The 20974-nt window shown below is 36.3% G+C and overlaps 1 protein-coding gene across 2 annotated transcripts in view; it reads left to right on the forward strand.

Annotated features, from left to right (window-relative positions):
• The first annotated feature begins 4 nt into the window (after positions 1–4).
• Positions 5–20974, forward strand: part of ArfGAP3 (ADP-ribosylation factor GTPase activating protein 3) — a 195500-nt gene continuing 174530 nt past the window's right edge. For both annotated transcript variants that reach the window (XM_090387967.1, XM_090387966.1), the window contains exon 1: positions 5–97. In XM_090387967.1, coding sequence (XP_090244093.1) covers positions 23–97 — 75 coding nt within the window. In that variant the 5' untranslated portion in view covers positions 5–22. The remainder of the gene's footprint in view (positions 98–20974) is intronic.

A 20974-nucleotide genomic window follows, 5' to 3' on the forward strand; every position in this document is an offset into this window, starting at 1 on the left:
CTGTTCATTACAACGAGGCAAGATGGCTGAGGAAGTCCCTAATAAAGTTGATATTGCAGCAATTTTTAAGAGATTACGGGGTAGTCCTTCTAATAAGGTTCGTAGTTTTTTCTCTCTTAACTTGAGAGCACTGTTCCTGAGGTGGCTTAAATTATAAGCTATCAGCACTCTAAATATGAGAGCTCTCTAAATTATATCTTGAACAGCACCCGTAGTTTTAAGGTGTTCAATATGATTTTAAGACTAACACTTTCAAGACATATGGATCACGTGCACTATATACACTGATAAGAACACGTTTGCTTTGCTAATGAAATGCCTTAGCTTATAGGTCAGATGTCACATAAATCCGCCAGGTTATTGTTTTATTATTATTATTTATTTATTTTTTTTTTTTGCAATGATGAATATGAACCAAAACCTAAGTACACTACCGCATAACTGATTTTGTTTTCAGTACAAGTACATTTTTCACAAGTTTCATTTGATTTAGAAATACATCTGTGTTAGAAATATGGTTAGTGAACTTATTTTTATAGTAAACTGATGTAATCTTCCAGTATAATTAAAATTAACTGTTCAATGGAAAAAAAAATTGATAAGAAATTTTTTTATTTTATTTTATGTTTTAACATAAAATAAAATAAAATACTCATTTTAATGAGTACACAATAGCGTCGTTAAAATGAGTACACCAAGTACCATGCATTTTTTAAAGTGTATAGGCTTCTCGTTTAAGATGCTTTCTGTTATAGGTTGCTTTTTTGTTTAAGGTTCCAAGAAATAATAAACTTCGGTATTATCTCTGCACTCTAGATTTTTGTTTTGGGAAAGGAATGGTAGCGATTAAACTTTAGGAAAAATTTGTGGTGCAGTTTGTTTATTTCATAGAAATTGTTTCTGTTGCAGATGATGTTTATTTCATATTTATATGACAATGCACTCACAAGCTTCACAAACTTTTTTTTTTTTTTTTAAATTCAACATTGTTCTTTTACAGTTGTTGCTGATACAGTAATCTCTGTCCAGCAAGGCACTACCTTCATTAATGATAGCATTTTTATTATAATGCTAATACTGCATTTATCACGTTTATAATAATCAAGATGTGTTTATTTCAGTTTAATGACATCTTAAAATTTTACATTATTTTTTAATAGCAAGTAAAAAAAGGGTTGAAGCTGCTAAAGAGCAAGTGCAGTATTAAGTGTGCAGGTTTTCAACTTAATCTAAACTATGGCTATATAAACACTGCAAGGAGGAAGACTTGAAAAATCAATGTTATCTTCCAAAATATTCTTAGAAAGCACTTTAATGGGAGTTTACTGTATGAAATGTTGCTATAGACCTTCAGCTACTGATGCACAGGAGTGAGCATCAGGCTCATTCCTGTGCATCAGGCAACACAGAGGCAATCTACAAGGCAGAATGAGCTGGTCCCAAAGGAACTAGTTATTGTTAGTGACTCTATTATCAGAGAGATGGGGAATATACTATGCAAGAAGGATAGGTGGAACAGGGTATGTCTGCCAGGGGCAAAAGTTGATATTGTAGAGCAGATATAATCTTTTAAGGGCACAAAAGGTGATATTGTTGTACACATTAGAACGAATGACATTAAGAGTAAGAGATCCACAGGTTTACTCAAAAAGTACAGGTCTATGTTGAAAAAAAAGTCACGTTAGGGCTGAATGTGAGTGTCTGCAATTCTGCCTAAACACGATAGGAGGAAGTATATGATAAGAGCCTTGTCAATAAATTCGACCCTGGAGAGATTGTGCAAGGCTCGAGGGGTAGAATTTTTTCCTTGAATTTTTACTCTTGATCTGATTATCAGCAGTGATTATTCATGCATTAAGAATTTGCAGATAAAGGAACCACTGGCTAACAGTGATCACAATGTACTGATGTGAGAATTATTCAAAGAAGGTAACTACCATCAGGGGTAAAGAGAAGGGTTTTTGCTTTCATAAAGGTGACTAATGTGGTCTGAGACAGTATTTAAATTCTGTAAGGTGGGACCAACTGATGATGTTACCAACATCAAATTCAAAGTGGAAAGCATTCAAGGAATTAATCGTGGAAGCTACTAAAAGTTTCATACCTATTAAGAAATATTGTTCAAGGTTTAGGCCTAAATGGTTGTCAAACGAACTAATGAGACTCGTGGCAGAGAAGAAAAATGCACGGGATACATATAAAGAATCAGGTGACATAGAAGCCTATGGCAGATATAAACTAGTCTGTAATCAAGTCACAAAGGAGGTTAGGCAGATTATGAGAAATCTTTGGCAAAGGATGCAAAGAAAAACAGCAAAGAGTTCTTTACTTATGTAAACTCTAGAAGGAAAGTGATGAATCAGATTGGACCACTTAACATAGATGGGTTGACTGTTGATGATCATGCTCAGGTAGCTGATAAACTGAATGAGTATTTTACTCTACATTCACACATGAGGTAGTAGTAGTAGTAGTGGCACATGATGCAAGAAAGCAAGTGTAGGAGCTTATGCAGCATCAGCCAAAAAAAAAAAAAAAAAAATCACACCATTCCCTCCAAATGCCTGTCCAGTTCCTCCTTAAATTTATTTAACCTATCAACTTCCACAACGACAGATGGAAGTTTGTTCCAGCAATTAACCACACGCTGGCTAAAGGCAAATTTCCGCACATCTATTCTACATCTCTCCTTTCTTAATTTGAACTTATGTCCCCGTAGGTTCGTAATCTGAACAAGTGGAAGGATCCCATCAGAATTCAGCGTGCTCAACCCATTCAAGGCCTTATAGACCTCAATCAGATCACCGCGCAGGTGCCTAGTCTCCAGCCACTGCAATTTGCAGAACTTAAGCCTCTCTTGGTAAGAGTATCCCTTCATTCCCCTCACCAATCGTGTTGCTCTTCTCTGTACACGCTCAAGCAAATCTACATCCTTCCTAAAATGAGGCCTCCAGACCTGTACGCAGTACTCAAGGCATGGCCTGACCATTGCCTTATACAGAGGGACAATCACCTCCTTTTCCCTGCTAGCAAAATTCCTATATATCATTGACAAAACCCCATGACCTGCCGTAGCAGCCTGTCTGCATTGCTCAGAAAACTTCATATCTGACTGCACAATTACTCCCAGGTCTTTTTCATTTTCTACCACCTTAAGTGTAGTACCACACAGTTGGTACGTTTCTCTGGGGTTACTTCTACCCATATGCAGTACTTTGCATTTGTCAAGGTTGAACTTCAGTTGCCACTTCTTAGCCCATCTGCCCAATTTATCTAGATCCTGTTGCAGTAGCACACTGCCATTACTGTCATTTACAACCCTGCCAACCTTTGTGTCATCTGCAAACTTCGACATTAAGCCTGATATACCTTCATCAATATCATTGATAAATACACAAAACAACAGTGGACCTAACACCGAACCCTGTGGGACTCCACTAATAACATTAGTCCACGAAGAGCAGCACCCATTGATTACCACCCTCTGTCTTCTCCCACTTAACCATCCTTTTATCCATTGTAGCAACTTACCCTTAATACCATTCTGCTCCAATTTGTACAGTAGTCTTCCATGCGCAACAGTGTCAAAAGCTTTCCTGAAATCCAAGTATATGATATCAAAATTATTTTTTGCATCCAGTTCCTTTGTGACCACATCATAATATCCTATCAAATTTGTCAGACAAGACTTTCCCTTAACAAACCCATGCTGTGTTTGAATTATTGCTGCAGTCTTGTCTAGATGATCCTGCAATGCATCTTTAACCAGTGACTCCATTATTTTACCCGGAACAGAAGTTAAACTAACTGGTCTGTAATTACTCGTGTCACCCTTCAATCCACCTTTGTGAATTGGGGACACATTTGCACATCTCCAGTCCGTGGGAACCTCCCCTGAGTCCAAGGATGCTCTCATAATTATGGCTAAGGGTTTGCTTGGTTGCTTTGCCGCCTCCTTTAAAATAACTGGATAGATCCCATCCACCCCAGGTGCCTTTCTTATGTTTAACGTCAACAATTTCTCCTCCACTTTGCTCTCAGTTATTACAAAATCATTAAGCACACTGCTACAGTTTGATAACCTTCTTCCATTTTCAAATTGTAATAATTCCTCACGTGTGAATGTAGATGCAAAATACTCATTCAGTTTGTTTGCTATCTGAGCAGGATCATCAACAGTCGAACCATCGATGTCAAGTGGACCAATCATATTCATCCCCTTCCTTTTAGAGTTTATATAAGTAAAGAAATCCTTGCTGTTTTTCTTAGCATCTTTTGCCAAAGATTTCTCGTAATCCGCCTTCGCCTGCCGAACCTCCTTTGTGACCTGATTACAGACTAGCTTATATCTGCCACAGGCTTCTGCGTCACCTGATAATTTATATGCATCCCATGCATTTTTCTTCTCTGTCACGAGTCTCATTAGTTCATTTGATAACCATTTAGGCCTAAACCTTGAACGATAGTGTTCTATCCAGTTATATTAAGAAGGTAGCAAAGGAAGTAAGCAAATCCTTAGCCATAATTATGAGAGCTTCCTTGGACAAAGGGGAGGTACCCATGGACTGGAGATGTGCAAATGTATCACCAATTCACAAAAGGGTTTCAAAAGGTGACACAAGTAACTATAGACCTATTAGTTTAGTTTGTGTTCCGGGGAAATGAATGGAGTCACTCGTGAAAGAAGCATTGCAGGATCATCTAGACAAGACTTCAGTTATAGTTCGGACACAGCATGGGTTTGTTAAGGGGAAGTCTTGTCTTACCAATTTGATCGGATACTATGATGTAGTCACAAAGCAATTGGATGCAAAGAATAATTTTGACTTCATATATTTGGATCTTAGAAAGGCTTTTGATATTGTTGCACACTGCTGCACAAATTGGAGGTAAATTGCTGCTATGGATAAAGGGAGTAGGAGAAGACAGTGAGTGGTAATCAATGGACACTGCTCTTTGTGGAGTAATGTTATTAGAGGAGTCCCCAGGGTTCAGTGTTGGTTCCATTGTTGTTTTCTGTATTCATCAGTGATATTGATGATGGTATGTCAGGCTTAATGTCCAAGTTTTCAGACTATACAAAGGTTGGCAGGGTTGTTAATGACAGTAAGCTGCTGCAACAGGATCTAGAAAAGTTGAGCAGATGGGCTGAGAGGTGGCAACTGATGTTTAATATTGACAAATGTAAAGTACTGCATGTTACCCAGAGTAACATATCAACTGTGTGGTACTACACTGACAATGGTAAAGAGTGAAAAGGACCTGGGGTAATTGTGCAGGCAGATATGAAGTTTTCTGAGCAGTGCAGACAGTCTGCAAGAGTAGCTCATAGTGTCTTGTCAATGATATACAGGAATTTTTCTAGTAGGGATAAAGAGGTGGTTATCCCCTTGTATAAGGCAATGGTCAGGCCACACATTGAATACAGTATACAGTTCTGGAGGTCTCATTTTAAGAAGAATGTAGAGTTGTGGAACGAGTACAGATAAGGGCAACAACATTAGTGAATGGAACAAAGGGTTGCTCTTACGAAGAAAGGCTTAAGTCTTGCAAATTACAATGTCTTGAGACTAGGCACCTGCGAGGTGATCTAATTGAGGTGCATAAAACCTTGAATGTTTTGAGCATGCTCAGTGCTGATGATATTCTTCCTCTTGCTCAGAATAATATTATATGCGAGGGCATAAAGTCAAATTTAGGAAAGACAGTTGTGGGACAGATGTGCGGAAGTTTTCCTTTAGCCAGCAGGTGGTTGATTGCCGGAACAAACTTCCATCTGTCGGTTTAGAAGTTGATAGCTTAAACAGATTCAATGCAGAACTAGACAAAGGCTTGGAGCGAGTGGATGGGTGAAATGAGAAATGTGGTTTTTTTTTTTTTTTTTTGGCTGATGCTATATAAGCTTGCTTTCTGCATCATGTGCCATGCTAATGCTAATAACCAAAGAGAAACATACCAACTGTGTGGTACTATACTCAAGGAAGTATGGAAAGTGAAAAAGACCTGGGGGTAATTGTGCAGTCAAATATGAAGTTCGCTGACTAGTGCAGACAGGCTGCCAGGGCAAGTCATGGAGTCTTGTCATTGATATATAGGAATTTTGGTAGCAGGGACTTTGAAGTGATTATCTTGTTATACAAGGCAATGTCAGGCCACACATAGAGTAAGCTTGCTTTCTTGCATCATATGCCTCTGTTAATGCTAATTTGTACGGGTCTGAAAGCCTCATTTTTGGAAGGATGTAGAGTTGCTAGAACGAGTACAAAGAAGGGCAACAAGATTGGTGAGGGGAACAAAAGGGTGCTCTTACCAAGAAAGGCTTAAGTTCTGCAAATTACAGCATTTGGAGAGTAGGCACCTGTGAGGTGATCTGATTGAGGTGTATAAGGCCTTGAATGGGTTGAGCAAGCTGAATACTGATGGGATTCTTCCTCTTGCTCAGATTAAGAACCTGAGGGGCACAGTTTCAAATTGAAGAAAGATAGTTGTAGAATAGATGTGCGGAAATTTGCCGTTAGCCAGTGGGTAGTTGATTGGTGGAACAGACTTCCATCTCTTGTTGTGGAAGTTTGATAGCCTAAATAAATTTATGGCTGAGCTGGGCAGGCATTTGGAAAGAACCGAGGGGTGAAATGGGAGGGTTTTTTTTTTTTTTTTTGGCTGATGCTGCATAAGCTCTCTTTCTTGCATCATATGCCTCTACTAATGCTAATGCTTTGAATCTGACAGATTCCACTTTTTAAAATTTTTCTGTGATTTTTTTTTTTTAATTTGGAAATAAAATCGTATTCTTCCATATGCTATTCTTTACTAACTTTCTCTAAACGACAGTAGAGTATTTTCTGTTTTTGTTTCACTAAACTAGAGTTATGAGCATTTAATTTTTTTTTTGAAATTAGCTGATTATGCAGACATTACTTTTCCAGCAATTGTAATTCATGCTCTCACCCATCCTTCAGAGAATATGAATTGCAGCTAATATAATCTGTACTGATGGCCTGTTATCATTTAGCTCTTTGTACCTATCACAAGTAATTTTTCTAAAAATTGCTTTTTGCTTCCCCAAGGGTGTTTTTTTTTTTTTTTTTTTGCAAAGCTGGAAATTGATTGTAGGGGGAGGTGAGGAGGATTAGTAAAAAAAAAAAAAAAAAAAAGTGAAATATGTATAGAACTCAAAAAATTTTAAACAACAAAAAGTGAGATAACTTATGTAAATCATAATTAAGAAAACACCAATTTCAGCTCAACTAAAAAGCTAATTTTATAATAAAGTGTATGATGGAGAGTAGAAATGTCACATTTTAAAATTCAGAAAAAGTGGACAGCAAAGTTGGTATCCTCCTTTTATAATTAACTAACTTTTTACAGGGTGAATATGGATTTTGGATATATAACATAATAATTATAAAAACATTTTTGAAGAATATTTTGTATATACATAATATTAAAAAAAAAAACAGGTCTATGTTATGCAAACTTGTTGCATTTCTTTGATTCAGTTTGTTTTCCAGTAACAATATGTTTTAAGTTACCTTTTTCTGACATGTAGTTAGTGCAAGAGCATTGTGTTAAAAAAAAAGCTAATTCTAAAATAGCTGGAAACGGCATCATTTTAAATATCCACTGAGAATAAGTAACAATAGTCTTCTCCATTGGTGAAGCGTTACTTACTTATTTAAGGTAATGCAATATCATGGCAATATTATATATCATTGTGAAGGTATTCACAATATGAGATATACATAACATGATGCTCTTGAACTAACTTATATGTCAGTTAAACTTTCACACAGCCTGAGGCATAAACCCTAAAATGCATTTAGTGTGATTCATTTTATATACCATCAGGCCTCCCTCATATTGTGGAGTTATACTTCATAACTGAATTGTGATCATTGCATCACCAGGGTACCCACCCACCCACCAACGAAAGGCCAGAATAGCCTTGAAACTGTGCTGTCTGGATGGTGGTATCCACTTAGAATAAGTAGCAGTAGTCTTCTCCATTGGTGAAGTGTTACTTATTCGAAGTAGTGAAATACATGGTAACTCACTGTGAAGGTAGTCACAATATGAGATAAAATGCTGTTTTCAGCTATTTTAGAGTTTGCTACATATTAACACATTTCTTAGTTTTTCCATCAACTTATATGTCAGTTAAACTTTCACACAGCCTGAGGCATAAGCCCTAAAATGTGTTTAGTTACCTTTTTATTTATTTGATACTTCAATATCACACTTACAAAAACATTATTGTAATCTTAACCTTCTCTACTGTTTTTACATGGTTATGTTATTTTTCCCACTGTTTTGAGAATGATGCTAATCATTTAGCATTTTATGGACACACAGTAATTAATAAAACACTTAAGAGACTGGTATCGTAAAGCTCACTAACTGTCCATACACGTAGCACATGACAACTTGTGCAGTCATGTAATGTAAACTGTAAATAAACAAAAATGGCACCAGTTTATTTCTGCAAGGACTCTGATACTGTGGCCTTGTTTTTCTTAAAGAACTGATTTTTTGGATGTTTTATTTTCTTTCTATCTGTAAAGTGTTGCAAAAAAGTTGAGTTAGGGTTAAATTTGAAAGTATCTGCAATTCTGCCCAGACATGATAGGAGGGAGTACATGATGAGAGCCTTGTCAATCACTTCGGCCCTGGGTGGAATGTGCAAGGCTCAAGGGGTAGAATTTTTTTCAGCGTGGTCAGTGCTTGTTAACAGGAGAGACTGCTTCTACAGGGATAGGATACACTTAAATAGAAAGGGTGCAAGAATGTTTGCTGATGCTATCAAGGCAGTGTTAGGTGGGTCGGAAATCCCATCAGAATGCTGATGGGATTCTTCCTCTTTGTCAGATTAAGGATCTGAGGGGGCATAGATTCAAATTGAGAAAAAACAGTTGTAGAATAGATGTGCAGAAATTTGCCTTTATTTTCCTTTTTGTTGTGGAAGTTGATAGCCTAAATAAATTTAAGGCCGAGCTGGACAGGCATTTGGAACGAATAGAGGGGTGAAATGGGAGGATTTTTTTTTGGCTGATGCTGCATAAGCTCATATGCTTGCTTTTTTGCATCACATGCCACTATCACTACTACTACTACTAAGTCCTTTGTAACAGGTGATGATTATTCCATTAATTAGTTCAGAGATTGGCTCAGTTTTCACAACCCCCCCCTTCCCGTCACCACAAAATACGGAGGATGCGGAAAGGTAGGGAATAACCACCGCATATTCCAGGAGCAATATGACCTTAGTTGCTAATGCTCCTAAAAACCAAATAACAATAACAAACAACCCCCCCCTTCCATCCCACAGTACCTGATTCAACTTTTATTTTATCATAATTGTTATTTAACTAGATAGTAAAAAAAAGAAAGAAAGAACGCCAAATCTAATCATAGCCAGAAAGAGTCATAGTTGTAATACACAGTGTCAGAAAGATTGCTCCAGTCTGAAAATGTAGATTAATTTGGTTGAGCTTTGGCATACATATAGAGAAGGTTGAAGGCAAGAAATGATCAAAGCATCGGAACAAATAATCTTTATCGCAGAAAACCAGCATTGGTCCCAGTTTCAGGTGGATACAGGAAGTGCAATTGCCTTTCTCTAGGAGTGTTGCCATGCAGGTGGAGAACAATTTTATAATGTAGAATGTTTTTTGAGATGTCACGTTCACCGAGTTAAATGGAGTAAAAAGTTACCTCATTTCCTTTAAAAGTCAGCAAGGAATAATTTGAAATTGTTCACTTTTTTGGTGCCAACTTTTATTTTCAATCTGTTATAAACATGACTGACTGTGAACAATCCATTTTTTAAATAAATTTTTGAAAAAAAACACTCCTTGCTTTAGACAAGTTTAATAGGCATATTTCATCACCTTCCTTATTTGGAAGTTTTGAATATTATCACCCTTGATATCTTGACTTATAGTGAGCAAAATGTCATTGAAAAACCTATGTGCTTCGACAGCTGGATGCTAGCCAAAAAGCATAACAATTGGACCTTCTGCCATAAAACCTGAGGATCTGCTGCCATAAATTCTATCAAACAGGAGTGGCTCACTGTTTATAAGGATGTTGATGGTCTAATGGCAGCAATGAACATAGGCATGTTCCTGAAGAATGGCAACTATTTATAGATGCTTCTAAGGTTAGCTTAAGGCTCTGTTATTAGACAATGGAAATATACTGCCTTCAATACCTCTTTTGTATGCCTTCCACAAAAAAGAAACATATGCAAACATAGAGAACATCCTCTTAGGTGTACAGTCAGTCCTCGTATAACACGTGTTTACATTACACGAATTCGATCATACACGATTTATAAATAGGGGAACAATATCTTATATAACACAAACCGAATTCGCTTATGCACGATTCGCCTTTGTGTTTACAAGAAATGGCAGTCCAACGCAACACGATAGGAATGAAGAGAAGATTCTGAAAATGTATTTATGTTTTTTATATCAGTGAAGGAGAAACACATTTCACCATAATAAGTAAAAACCAACACAATTCCAGCTATCAATATAATCGCAAATGCAATTAGATCGACTTTACTACCAGTTTATAACAGATTCCACTAGCAGAAATGCAACTGGAAATTGTTTTTATTGTTTTATGGTAGTAACCCCTAGAAATGTGCTTTAGTAAAATGTGAAGTGTTAATAGTGTATCTCTGCCTTTACGATGTTTATTCAGTTGCTACACGCGCACAGCTTTGTTTATGTGTATCAAGCGTGCCTCCTCGTTTTGTAATTCTGCTTTATTCCCTAAAAATGAGAAATACTTAAAAGGTGTGGAAAGGAAGCGTCCTGGTTGAAGATACTGCAGATTCAGAGAGAAAAAGAAAAGCAATATCGATAAACAGAGGCGGACTGGGTCAAAAATTCTTACCCAGGAAAATTTGTAGTGGCCTCATACTATGGTTTATGGCCAAAATCACACCGCCCTCTGGCCCACCGGGGTTTCCCTGGTAAGGCTTATGCCCAGTCCGCCTCTGTCGATAGAGAAAAAATATGAAATTGTGAAACCCTTTGAGTGAAATGAAAGACAATGTGATATTGCACGTGCTACAGGCCTAAATGAGGCAACGCCGAGAATTAGAAAGAATGCAGAGAAAATAAAAACAACTTTCATAGCAGGAACAACTCAAAGTGTAATTAAAATCCATTAGATTAAGACACAAAGGATTGGAAGAAATGGAACGGCTGTCATCTGTTTGGATAGAAAATCAAACAAAAAACAAGTTTGCTTACTATAGAAGCATTAGGCAATATTTTATTACGTAATAGTCGTAATAAAATACGTATTTTATTATGATTATTTATTGTGTTTGGTAATGTTTTGGTTACAAATGTGTGTTCAATCTTGGGTGGTCGGCACCTAACCCTATTTTTCCCATAGGACCTGTTGTTTATATTGCACGAGGGTTTCTAGGAACACAACTATCGTGCTATACGAGGACTGACTGTACTATCAGAAGTATGAGTGACAGATATGTGGTAATTTACAGGTAATTGCCATTTTATTAGGACTACCAAAGAGTTACACTAAGTATTGTTGCTTTCTCTACAAGTGAAATAGTTGTGCCAAGGATATGCACTACGAGAAGAGGAGTTAGCCTCAATGAAAATTGTTAACACCTGGAATAAGGAACGTAGCATTTGAACTTCTGGTAGATCCAAATAAAGTTTTGCTTCCACAACACTCCACATCAAACTGGGGATCATGAAAAATTTTGTGAAAGCTTTGGAAGTGAACAGTCCTGCATTCACATACTTGCAAGAGAAATTTACAAGACTTAGTACAGAGAAGATCAAGGTAGGTGTTTTCATTGGTCCACAAATAAGGCAACTTTTCAAAGACGAACAGTTTGAATGGGTCTTTAGTGATAGCGAGAAATCAGCATGGAAAGACTTTTAAAATGCTTTGACTGGTTTTCTAGGAAATGTTAAAGGCAGCTTGCGGAAGATCTCATTACTTCTTACAAAAAACGGGAGTGCAACATGTCATTGAAGATGCATTTCTTGCAGTCACACCTGGATTTCTTCCTAGCAAACTGTGCTGCCCTCAGTGACGAAGATGGTGAGCATTTCCATCAAGACATCGCAGTGATGGAACAAAGATATAAAAGTAAATGGAGTGCTGCCATGTTAGCCGATTATTGTTGGATGGTGAAAAGGGAAGGGATGCTCCTGAAGCTGAATACAAGTGAAAGGCAGAAAGGTCCCATGTTTGATATGGTATGTTTGTAGCTACATCTTACTGCCATATAAATAAAAAATACCTTATAAATATAAAAAAACTACTTTTTTCGAAAACAAGAGCCAATCTGCTATTTTAAGCACTATTTCCATGTTTAGTATCCCAAAATCTATAAAGTAAACTTACTTTCATGCCTGTAACAAGATATGACTCAAAATTTGTTGTTTAGTGTAATTACATACTATATCTACCAATACAGTATGTATTAAACTTGTTATTCAACACATTATTGAATATTGTATCAATATAAGGTTCTTCGGAACATATTTTTAGTTTCTTTTAACAGTATAGCAGTATATATGCACATATACATCTATGTTTATATGCACTTGGATAAGTGTGTGTGTACCAGGGTGGGCTGTTGATCTATTGGTTAAAGAAGTAATGCAGGACCATCTGGACAGGCATGCATTTGTACTGCAATCATAGCATGAATTTTTTAAGGGGTGGTCTTTTCTAACCAATCTGATAGATTATTATGATGCAGTTACCAAGGAACTGGATGCAAAAAATAATTTTGACATCATATACTTGGATACTCAGATTGTTGGAGGAAGGCTTTTGATACCGTTGCACATAAAAAACTGCTGTACAAACTGGAGCAATGTGGCATTAAGGGAAAGTTACTGCTATGGATAAAGGGATGGTTAAGTGGAAGAATAAAAGAGAGTGTTTATCAAGGGACACTGCTCTTCATGGACTAATGTTATTAGTGGAGTTCCCTAGGGTTTGGTGCTGGGCTCATTGTTGTTTTCAATATTTATCAGTGATATTGATGAAGGTATATCAGGCTTAATGTCGAAGTTTGCAGATAATACAAAGGTTGGCAGGGTGGTTAACAACAGTCATCAGGGTGAGCTACTGCAGCAAGAGCTGGGAAAATCAGGTCGATAGGCTGAGAAATGCCAGTTGAAGTTTTACCTCCAATTGGTACCTATATGCAAGGTATTGCATATGGGTAGCAGTAACTCCAGAGTAACTTAGCTGTGTGATACTATACTCAGTGTAGTGGAGAATGATAAAGACCTGGGGATAATTGTGCAGTTAGACACGAAATTCTCTGGGCAGTGCAAACATGCTTCCAGAACAGCTCATGGAGTTTTGTCAATGATATACAGAAACTCTGCTAGCAGGGATAAGGAGGTGATTATTCCTTAATATAAGCATTAGCATTAGCATTAGTAGAGGCATTTGATGCAAGAAAGCAAGCTTATGCAGCATCAGCCAAAAAAAAAAAAAAAAAAAACCCACTTCCACTTCACCCCTCTGTTCGTTCAAAATACCTGTCCAGCTGAGCCTTAAACTTATTTAGGCTATCAACCTCCACCACAAGGGATGGAAGTCTGTTCCACCAACCAACCACCCGCTGGCTAAAGGCAAATTTCCGCATGTCTATCCTACATCTGTCTTTCCTCAATTTGAATTTATGCCCTCTCAGGTGATTTTTCTGAGCTAGAGGAAGAATCCCATCAGCATTGAGCATGCTTAAACCATTCAAGGCTTTATACACCTCTATCAGATCTTTATACACCTCTATCAGATCACCTCGCTGGTGCCTAGTCTCCAGACACTGTAATTTGCAAAACTTAAGCCTTTATTCGTAAGAGCACCCCTTTGTTCCATTCACTAATCTTGTTGCCCTTCTCTGTACTCGTTCCAGCAGCTCTACATCCTTCTTGAAATGAGGCCTCCAGACCTGTATACAGTACTCTAGGTGTGGCCTGACCATTGCCTTATACAATGGAATAATCACCTCCTTATCCCTGCTGGAAAAATTTCTGTATATCATTGACAATACTCCATGAGCTACTCTTGCAGCCCGTCTGCACTGCTCAGAGAACTTCATATCTGCCTTTGTTAGGACATTTGTTAAGACCATTGTTAGGCCTCATCTTGAGTACTTGGGAAGGATGTAGATCTGCTGGAACGGGTGCAGAGAAGAGCAACCAGACTGATGAAGGGAATAAATGGGTGCTCTTATGTAAAAAGGCTTCAGTCCTGCAAATTGAAATGTCTCAAGACTGGCACCTGTGGGGAGATCTGATTGAGGTGTTTAAAGCCTTGAACGGATTGAGTAAGCTGAATATTAATGGCATTCTTCCACTTGCTGAGACTACCCACATGAGGGAGCATAAATTCAAGCTGAGGAAGGATGGGTGCAGAGTACCTGTGTGGAAGTTTGCCTTTAGACAGTGGAAGTTTGCCTTTAGGCAGCTGGTGTTTAATTGTTGGAACAGGCTTCCATCTGTTGTTGCGGAAATGGATGGGTTGATTACATTCAAGGAAGAACTAGACAAATTTTAGAGCGTATGGATGGTTAACTGTGCAGGGTTTTTTTGCCTGAAGCCATAGCTTCAACAAATGATAAATAATGGCTTTACTACTATTGCCATTACTACTATTACTTAAGGAGATTATTTAGTAGGTAATTTTGAGACAAAAATCCTTATGTTTTTTCTTTGAGACATTGGTTAAGATATAATGGCACTTCAGTTTTGTGAAGTTGGTTCCTGTTTGTCATAAATGATTAGATAAAATGTAAAAAAAAAAAAAAAAAAAAAAAACTGTATATTTTCAAATTCTGGCAACAAATAAAGAAAAGTTTATAAAAAATGATATTCATTTTTTTTACCAAATGTTTTGGTACTTTAGAAACATAGGTCTAGAAAACAGGAAAAATGTACTGCATGGTGTAACAACATTACTTCTTTAACCAGCAATTCCATTATTTTCCCTGGAATAGAAGTTAAACTAACAGTTCTGTAATTACTCGTCACCCTTTACTACCCTTTACATCTTTTGTGAATTGAGGATACATTTACATATCTCCAGTCTGCAGGGTCCTCCCATGAATCCAAGGGTGATCTCATAGTTATAGCTAAGGGTTTGTTTACTTCCTTTGCTACCTCCCTTAATATAATTGGATAGATCTCATTCACCCCTGGTGCCTTTCTTATGTTTAACTTCAACAATTTTTCTTTCATTCACTTATTACAAAATCATTTAGCTCCCTGTTAGAATTCAATAAACTTCTGGCCTCCACTTCCCTAAAGAATTCCTCATGTGTGAATGTAGATGCAAACTACTCATTTTTTGTCAGCACCGAATGAGTATTTTGCATCTACATTCGCTCATGAGAAGTTCTTTATGCTGTATAAGCTTGCTTTTTTGTGCCATATGCCGCTACTAACACTAATGCTAATAATTTAAATTAATAGTAAACTCTGTAAAATGGAACTTTATAATCCAGTATTCTTTAAAATCTGGGCCATTTTACAATCCAGGAAATAATAAGAAAGCAATCCAACACTCATATAAATGATCACACCTGTCTCTAATAATTCATACAAAAAAGAGTGTAGTTGCTTTCTTTATAAAATGCTTGCAAGACTGTCTTGGCCTTTAATAATGCAGTAGTTTTAATTCTCACAGCAAATAAACTTGCCTTTGCAACAAGTTACCGTGGTATTGCAGTACTGTACTTTTAAACAGAGGACCCTTCAAAACGTTAATTGGCCTTTGTTTAAAAGATGAGATTATTATTATTATTATTGGCTATATGGTGCAAGGAAGCCTGACGCTTATGCTGCACCAGCCAAAAAAAAATTTCCCGAGTTACTCTAAGAGAGAAGGGGGGGGAATCACCAAGAAAGATAAGAATGATGATATACAGCTCAGGACCCTGGGTGTGCCAAGCCCATACTCATCAGAGGTGAGCCCCTCGGGTTAAATATAAAAGCCTGTTTCAGGACTGACTGGTCTCTAGTGACAACACACATACAAAACCTTTGCAAAGAAGTTGTTCAATATGAGCTGCCATGCAGTATTTGAAATCAATTTTCAAACATGTAATATAGCTAAAGCTATCTTTTGAAAGTATTGCAACACATGGGAACTTGCTACAAAAGAAATCCTGCTGCCTGCAAAAACAGATGAAAGGACAAGGTATTCATTATAAATATTTACAATGTAAATGAGTTGTTTTTGCATAATATTTATTGAAATATGCTTCTCTAAATTCCCAATGATACCAGATTTTAGAGAGTTTACTGTATACTGTCTCTTACTGTATATTAAGTTTACTATATACTAGGGCTTGCATAAAACTGAGAAATTTCAAAACCGAGTTTAACCGAAGTTTACTCTTAAAACCGGTTTTAAAACCGATTTTCTCAGACTTAGGGAAAATAATTAAAAGCTTATAACACAGGTATTTATTTTATCTTGGGTAGATTGTACAAATCGTAATAAAATCTTTTAAACAAAATCTATCACCTCTTATAGTAAAAAAAATAAAAAAATTAAAATGCTCCAAAAAAGTAACCAGCTTGAGATTATACAAAATTACAAATTGTATTCAAATCCTTCGAATAAAAACTATCTTCTCGTATAGTAAACAAAAAAATAATAAGCCCTATAATAATAATAATAATAATAATAAATAAATAAAAATAATGTGAAAAAAAACAGCTTGGGGAAATTACTTTACTATTTATTGCTCAGCTTTTTTCTGAAAATGATCCTTTAAAAAACACAGTATATTAAGCATTTTTCCTGATAACTTGACCTTATTTTTGTGTTAAAGAGACCAGTGATCGAAAACACTCTCTCAGATTGGACACTTGTTGGTTTAATGGTCAGCAGTGCTGTATAAACGTTCCCCAACTTTTCACTTCTACTGCTAGTTGCCTCCAAAATTTTAAATTCTTTGCTGATTTCCAATTCACTCGGATATTTTGAAGGCTCTTCAGTTAATCTCTTTATTACACTATCATACTCTTGCATGAGTGTATCTCCAACATCGGAACTAGATGAGTCTTTGTTTTCTTCTAAAAGAACAGTTCGTTTATTTTCAGTTTCTTCATTCAACGCTAAGACTCCTTTGGAATGTTTTGCAAATATATCAGATATATATCAGTTTTGCAATTTATCAGAGATTGCAAACACTCCTTTGGAATGTTTTGTAATCTCTGATAAATCTCTTCATCATACTTTTTCAAAACTTGCTTACTTGGAAAATCAAAAGTTCTTGAACCTGAATCTTCTTTCCTAAACTTTTTGGGGTTGTGTAGATAGCTCAGCAAAGCCACAGTTTGGCAATTTCGTCTTGCATTGTAACGCTGCAAAAGTTTTTGGTGAAACTTTAAAGCAAATGGGTTTTCTGCTGTATCAAGCTTAGCAAGCAGAAATTCTGTTGAAGACTCTGCTTTAAGTAAGTCTGTATCTTCTGAGGTTATAGTCTTCAGAATCATTTCAACTGGTCACAAAGTTTCACATAGCAATTCAAGTGTTTTCCAGTCATCGTCAGACACAGCTTTAGTTGACAGTACTGCACATAGAGAATGTGGAATGCAATTTTTCAATTTCAAAAATCTCTCAATCATATAGAATGTGCTATCCCATCTAGTCTTGCAATTTAATATAAGTTTATATTCTTTCCCATTAAATTTTGCTTTAACAAAATTTTGTAATATGTCATTTTTGGTAGGCAATTTTCGAAAAAGCTTGCAAATTTTTCTGACTTTGTTAATAGTTTGTGCAATATTGGCCATTGGATTGAAGAAATAAATGAGCTCATCGGTAAAGTCGGTTTGATAAAGTATGCCTTGCTGTCTTTCTTCAACTCTTCATCATCACTACTTTCTTCATTGTCTTTGGGAGACTCAGAGACTGTGGCACCATAATTGATTGCTTTTTCATAAATTACATCTATAACTGACAGATGTATACAATGGGCTGTACGTTGTTGATGATTAGGCGTAATTTGCTTGCCAAGCTTAATTATCATTGCTGCTCCATCGGTGGTGCAGGCAACAATATCCTCATCCAAGTTCAAACCAAATTCCTTTAAGTGTCTATTCACAATTAGCTCAGTTCTGCTATCAAGTTTTTTTTTTTTTTTTTTTTTGATTTTGGTAATTGTTGGCGCATCGGCTTCTGTGGCCATATTGCACCTTCCAAGGTTTTTGCAGTACTTTGATCCAAGCCCGAGGCGGGAATCGAACCCGCGACCTTTGGATTGCCGGGCAGGTACTTTACCTACTCGGCTAGCCCCTGCTATCAAGTGAACCATTAATCTCAATAAGACCTAACGACCAATGATTGTCTTTTGAATGCACATTTATATTCATATACCTTTTATTTTGTATAGACATATATTCGTCTAGAGTCAATGAATACCGTGCACCCAAAACCAATGAATTTTTTAAATGCTGAATGAGTTCTTCTTTCTTAGTTTTATAATAATTCAGAACAATATTTTTAATTCCATTCACTGAAGCTGGTGATAATTTATCGTATTTATTTCTCTGAAGGTGAAGACTTGATTGTATAAACTCACTCTTGCAATTGAATTAAAAGAAAATCCATTTAAAGCAGCTAATTTTGAAATCTCTTCTTCCATAGATTTTTTTACGATAAAGTTTTCTAATGTTCTTACCATTTTTACGGGAGGTTCACTGTTATCTTGTTTAATGTCAATCTGATGCATTTTCTTTAAATGCATCATCTTTGATGTTGCATTTAAATAGATCCTCCAGACGACTTCATTATCTTCTGACATTTTGAACATTGTGCTTCATCTTTGCTTTTTCGAGCAAAATAATTCCATACATTTGATTTCATCTTAGACATATTAAGAGAATGAATATTAATTAGTAGGAATTTATATCACCGACAATTTTAAATAAAAATATTGGAGATAACAAAGGCACAATACTATGCGTCACTCCCGCAAGCACTGAATGAAGAGTCTAAATGAGGCAAGTTTCAAAATTTTCACGAATTAAATTTTTTATTTATTTACTTGTAATTTTTTTTCCCCCAATTAAATCTATTGTATTTTCAAAATTACATGAAAGCTAAATTTGGTGAAGCTGCTTTTTGGAGAACATTTGATCGCAAATTTAATAGGAATAAGCAAAAAACTTTCTATGATTGAAATTTGATGCAATATTCACCAAATGTGTTTCTAGTGGGTAACCATCAATAAGGCACATTCCATAACTTGCCTGGCGAACAAGATAGGTGGAATGGAGAAATGTTGATCATTTTCTTTTACGCTATCGCTCCGACTCACTCAGTCGAAAATGAGTACACCTGCATCGTACCATGATACAGGTGGGAAGATAAAAGGTACCCCTCCTAGATTTGGGCCACTTGCCCATGAGATTCATACCTAAACATAAAATAAAATAAAAAACATATTTAAAACATAAAGCAGTTGAACGATCCAGACAAACGAACAAACAAAAGAAAATGTGCGTAACAAAAAACTATATTTGAGGGCTAACTAAGAAAATATTCGAATCCGGTTTTAGAAGCTCGGTTTTGGTTTTAACAACTCAATACGAAAACCGGTTTTATAAAACTGGTTTGCAAGCCCTACTATATACCAAGTTATATACACAGTTATTTAGTACATTCTATTATTTACTTTTATTATGTAATTTGGATTTGTGTTTTGTCTCTCTCTTACTATTTCAGAAGAATAAATAAAAAAAATTGTCTTATTTGGTACAAATTATCTGGAAGTTTAATAACCTGAATTGTTTGATAATGCTAACTAACCTAAGAGTGATTTATATTAACATGTCTTGTTTTAATTTGGAGTATTTCAAAAAATTAAAACAGCAAGCATTCCTTATGTGAAGGAATTTAATTTTGCAAAAATGCATGTATGACACATGGAAGACTTTGGTGCACATCGGTTTTCCAGAGTACCATACATTTTAAGCATTTGTCCCATTGTGACACCAAAGCATTTATCTCACTTTGGAAAAATTGAATGTCAAGTGCCTTCAGCCAGGAAATGATGTTAGGTAATAGCAACTACCATATAGTGCAAGGAAGCTGCAGACTTTTACTGCACTGGCAAAAAAAAAAGTAGAAAATGAAAATTATATGCTTCCTTCCTCACACAGGTAACTGTCCAGTTGACCTCTGAATTTATTCAAACTCTCAGCTTCAGCTACCTGTAAGGGTAACTTGTTTCAGCAATCAATGGCTTACTGGCTAAAAGAAAACTTCCCACAATCTATTCTAAACCTCAACCACTCATTTTAATTTATGGCCCCTAGTTTTGGAATTCTTTATAACTGAGAATTCCACCTTCATTCATTTTACTTATCCCTCTCAGAGCCTATAAACATCAATCAGTTCACCTATGAGGTGCCTGGTTACCAAGCTCTGTAAACCATATAATTGGAGTCTTTCCGCATACGGTCGTTCTTCTGATCTCACCATTCGAGTTGCCCTTTCATGAAGCTCAGTGTGTTTTTTTAAATGAGGTCTCCATACTTGGACACTGTATTCCAAATGTGGTCTTACAATTGCCTTATACAGTGGGATTATGACCTCCCTATCTCTGCAGGATAACGTTCGATAAATCATCAATAGGACATCATGGGCTTTCCTAGCTGACTGTTTACCATTCAGAAAACTTCATATCTGCCCATATTGTAACTCCCAGATCCCTTTCCTTCTCCACTGTTTTTAATTCAACTCCACCAAGTGCATAATTTATTTGTGGGTTACTGTTCCCCAAGTGTAAGACCTTGCATTTAGCAGCATTAAAACATAGTTGCCACTTCTCTGACCATTTTTGAAGTGTGTTCAAGTCATCCTGACGGAGCGCTGCTTGACACTGATCATTAATGACTTTGCTGATCTTTACATTATCTGCAAATTTTGACATCAC

Source organism: Mastigoproctus giganteus, chromosome 13 (assembly GCF_048544385.1).
Source record: "Mastigoproctus giganteus isolate SK-2022 chromosome 13, ASM4854438v1, whole genome shotgun sequence".
Lineage (NCBI taxonomy): Eukaryota > Metazoa > Arthropoda > Arachnida > Uropygi > Thelyphonidae > Mastigoproctus > Mastigoproctus giganteus.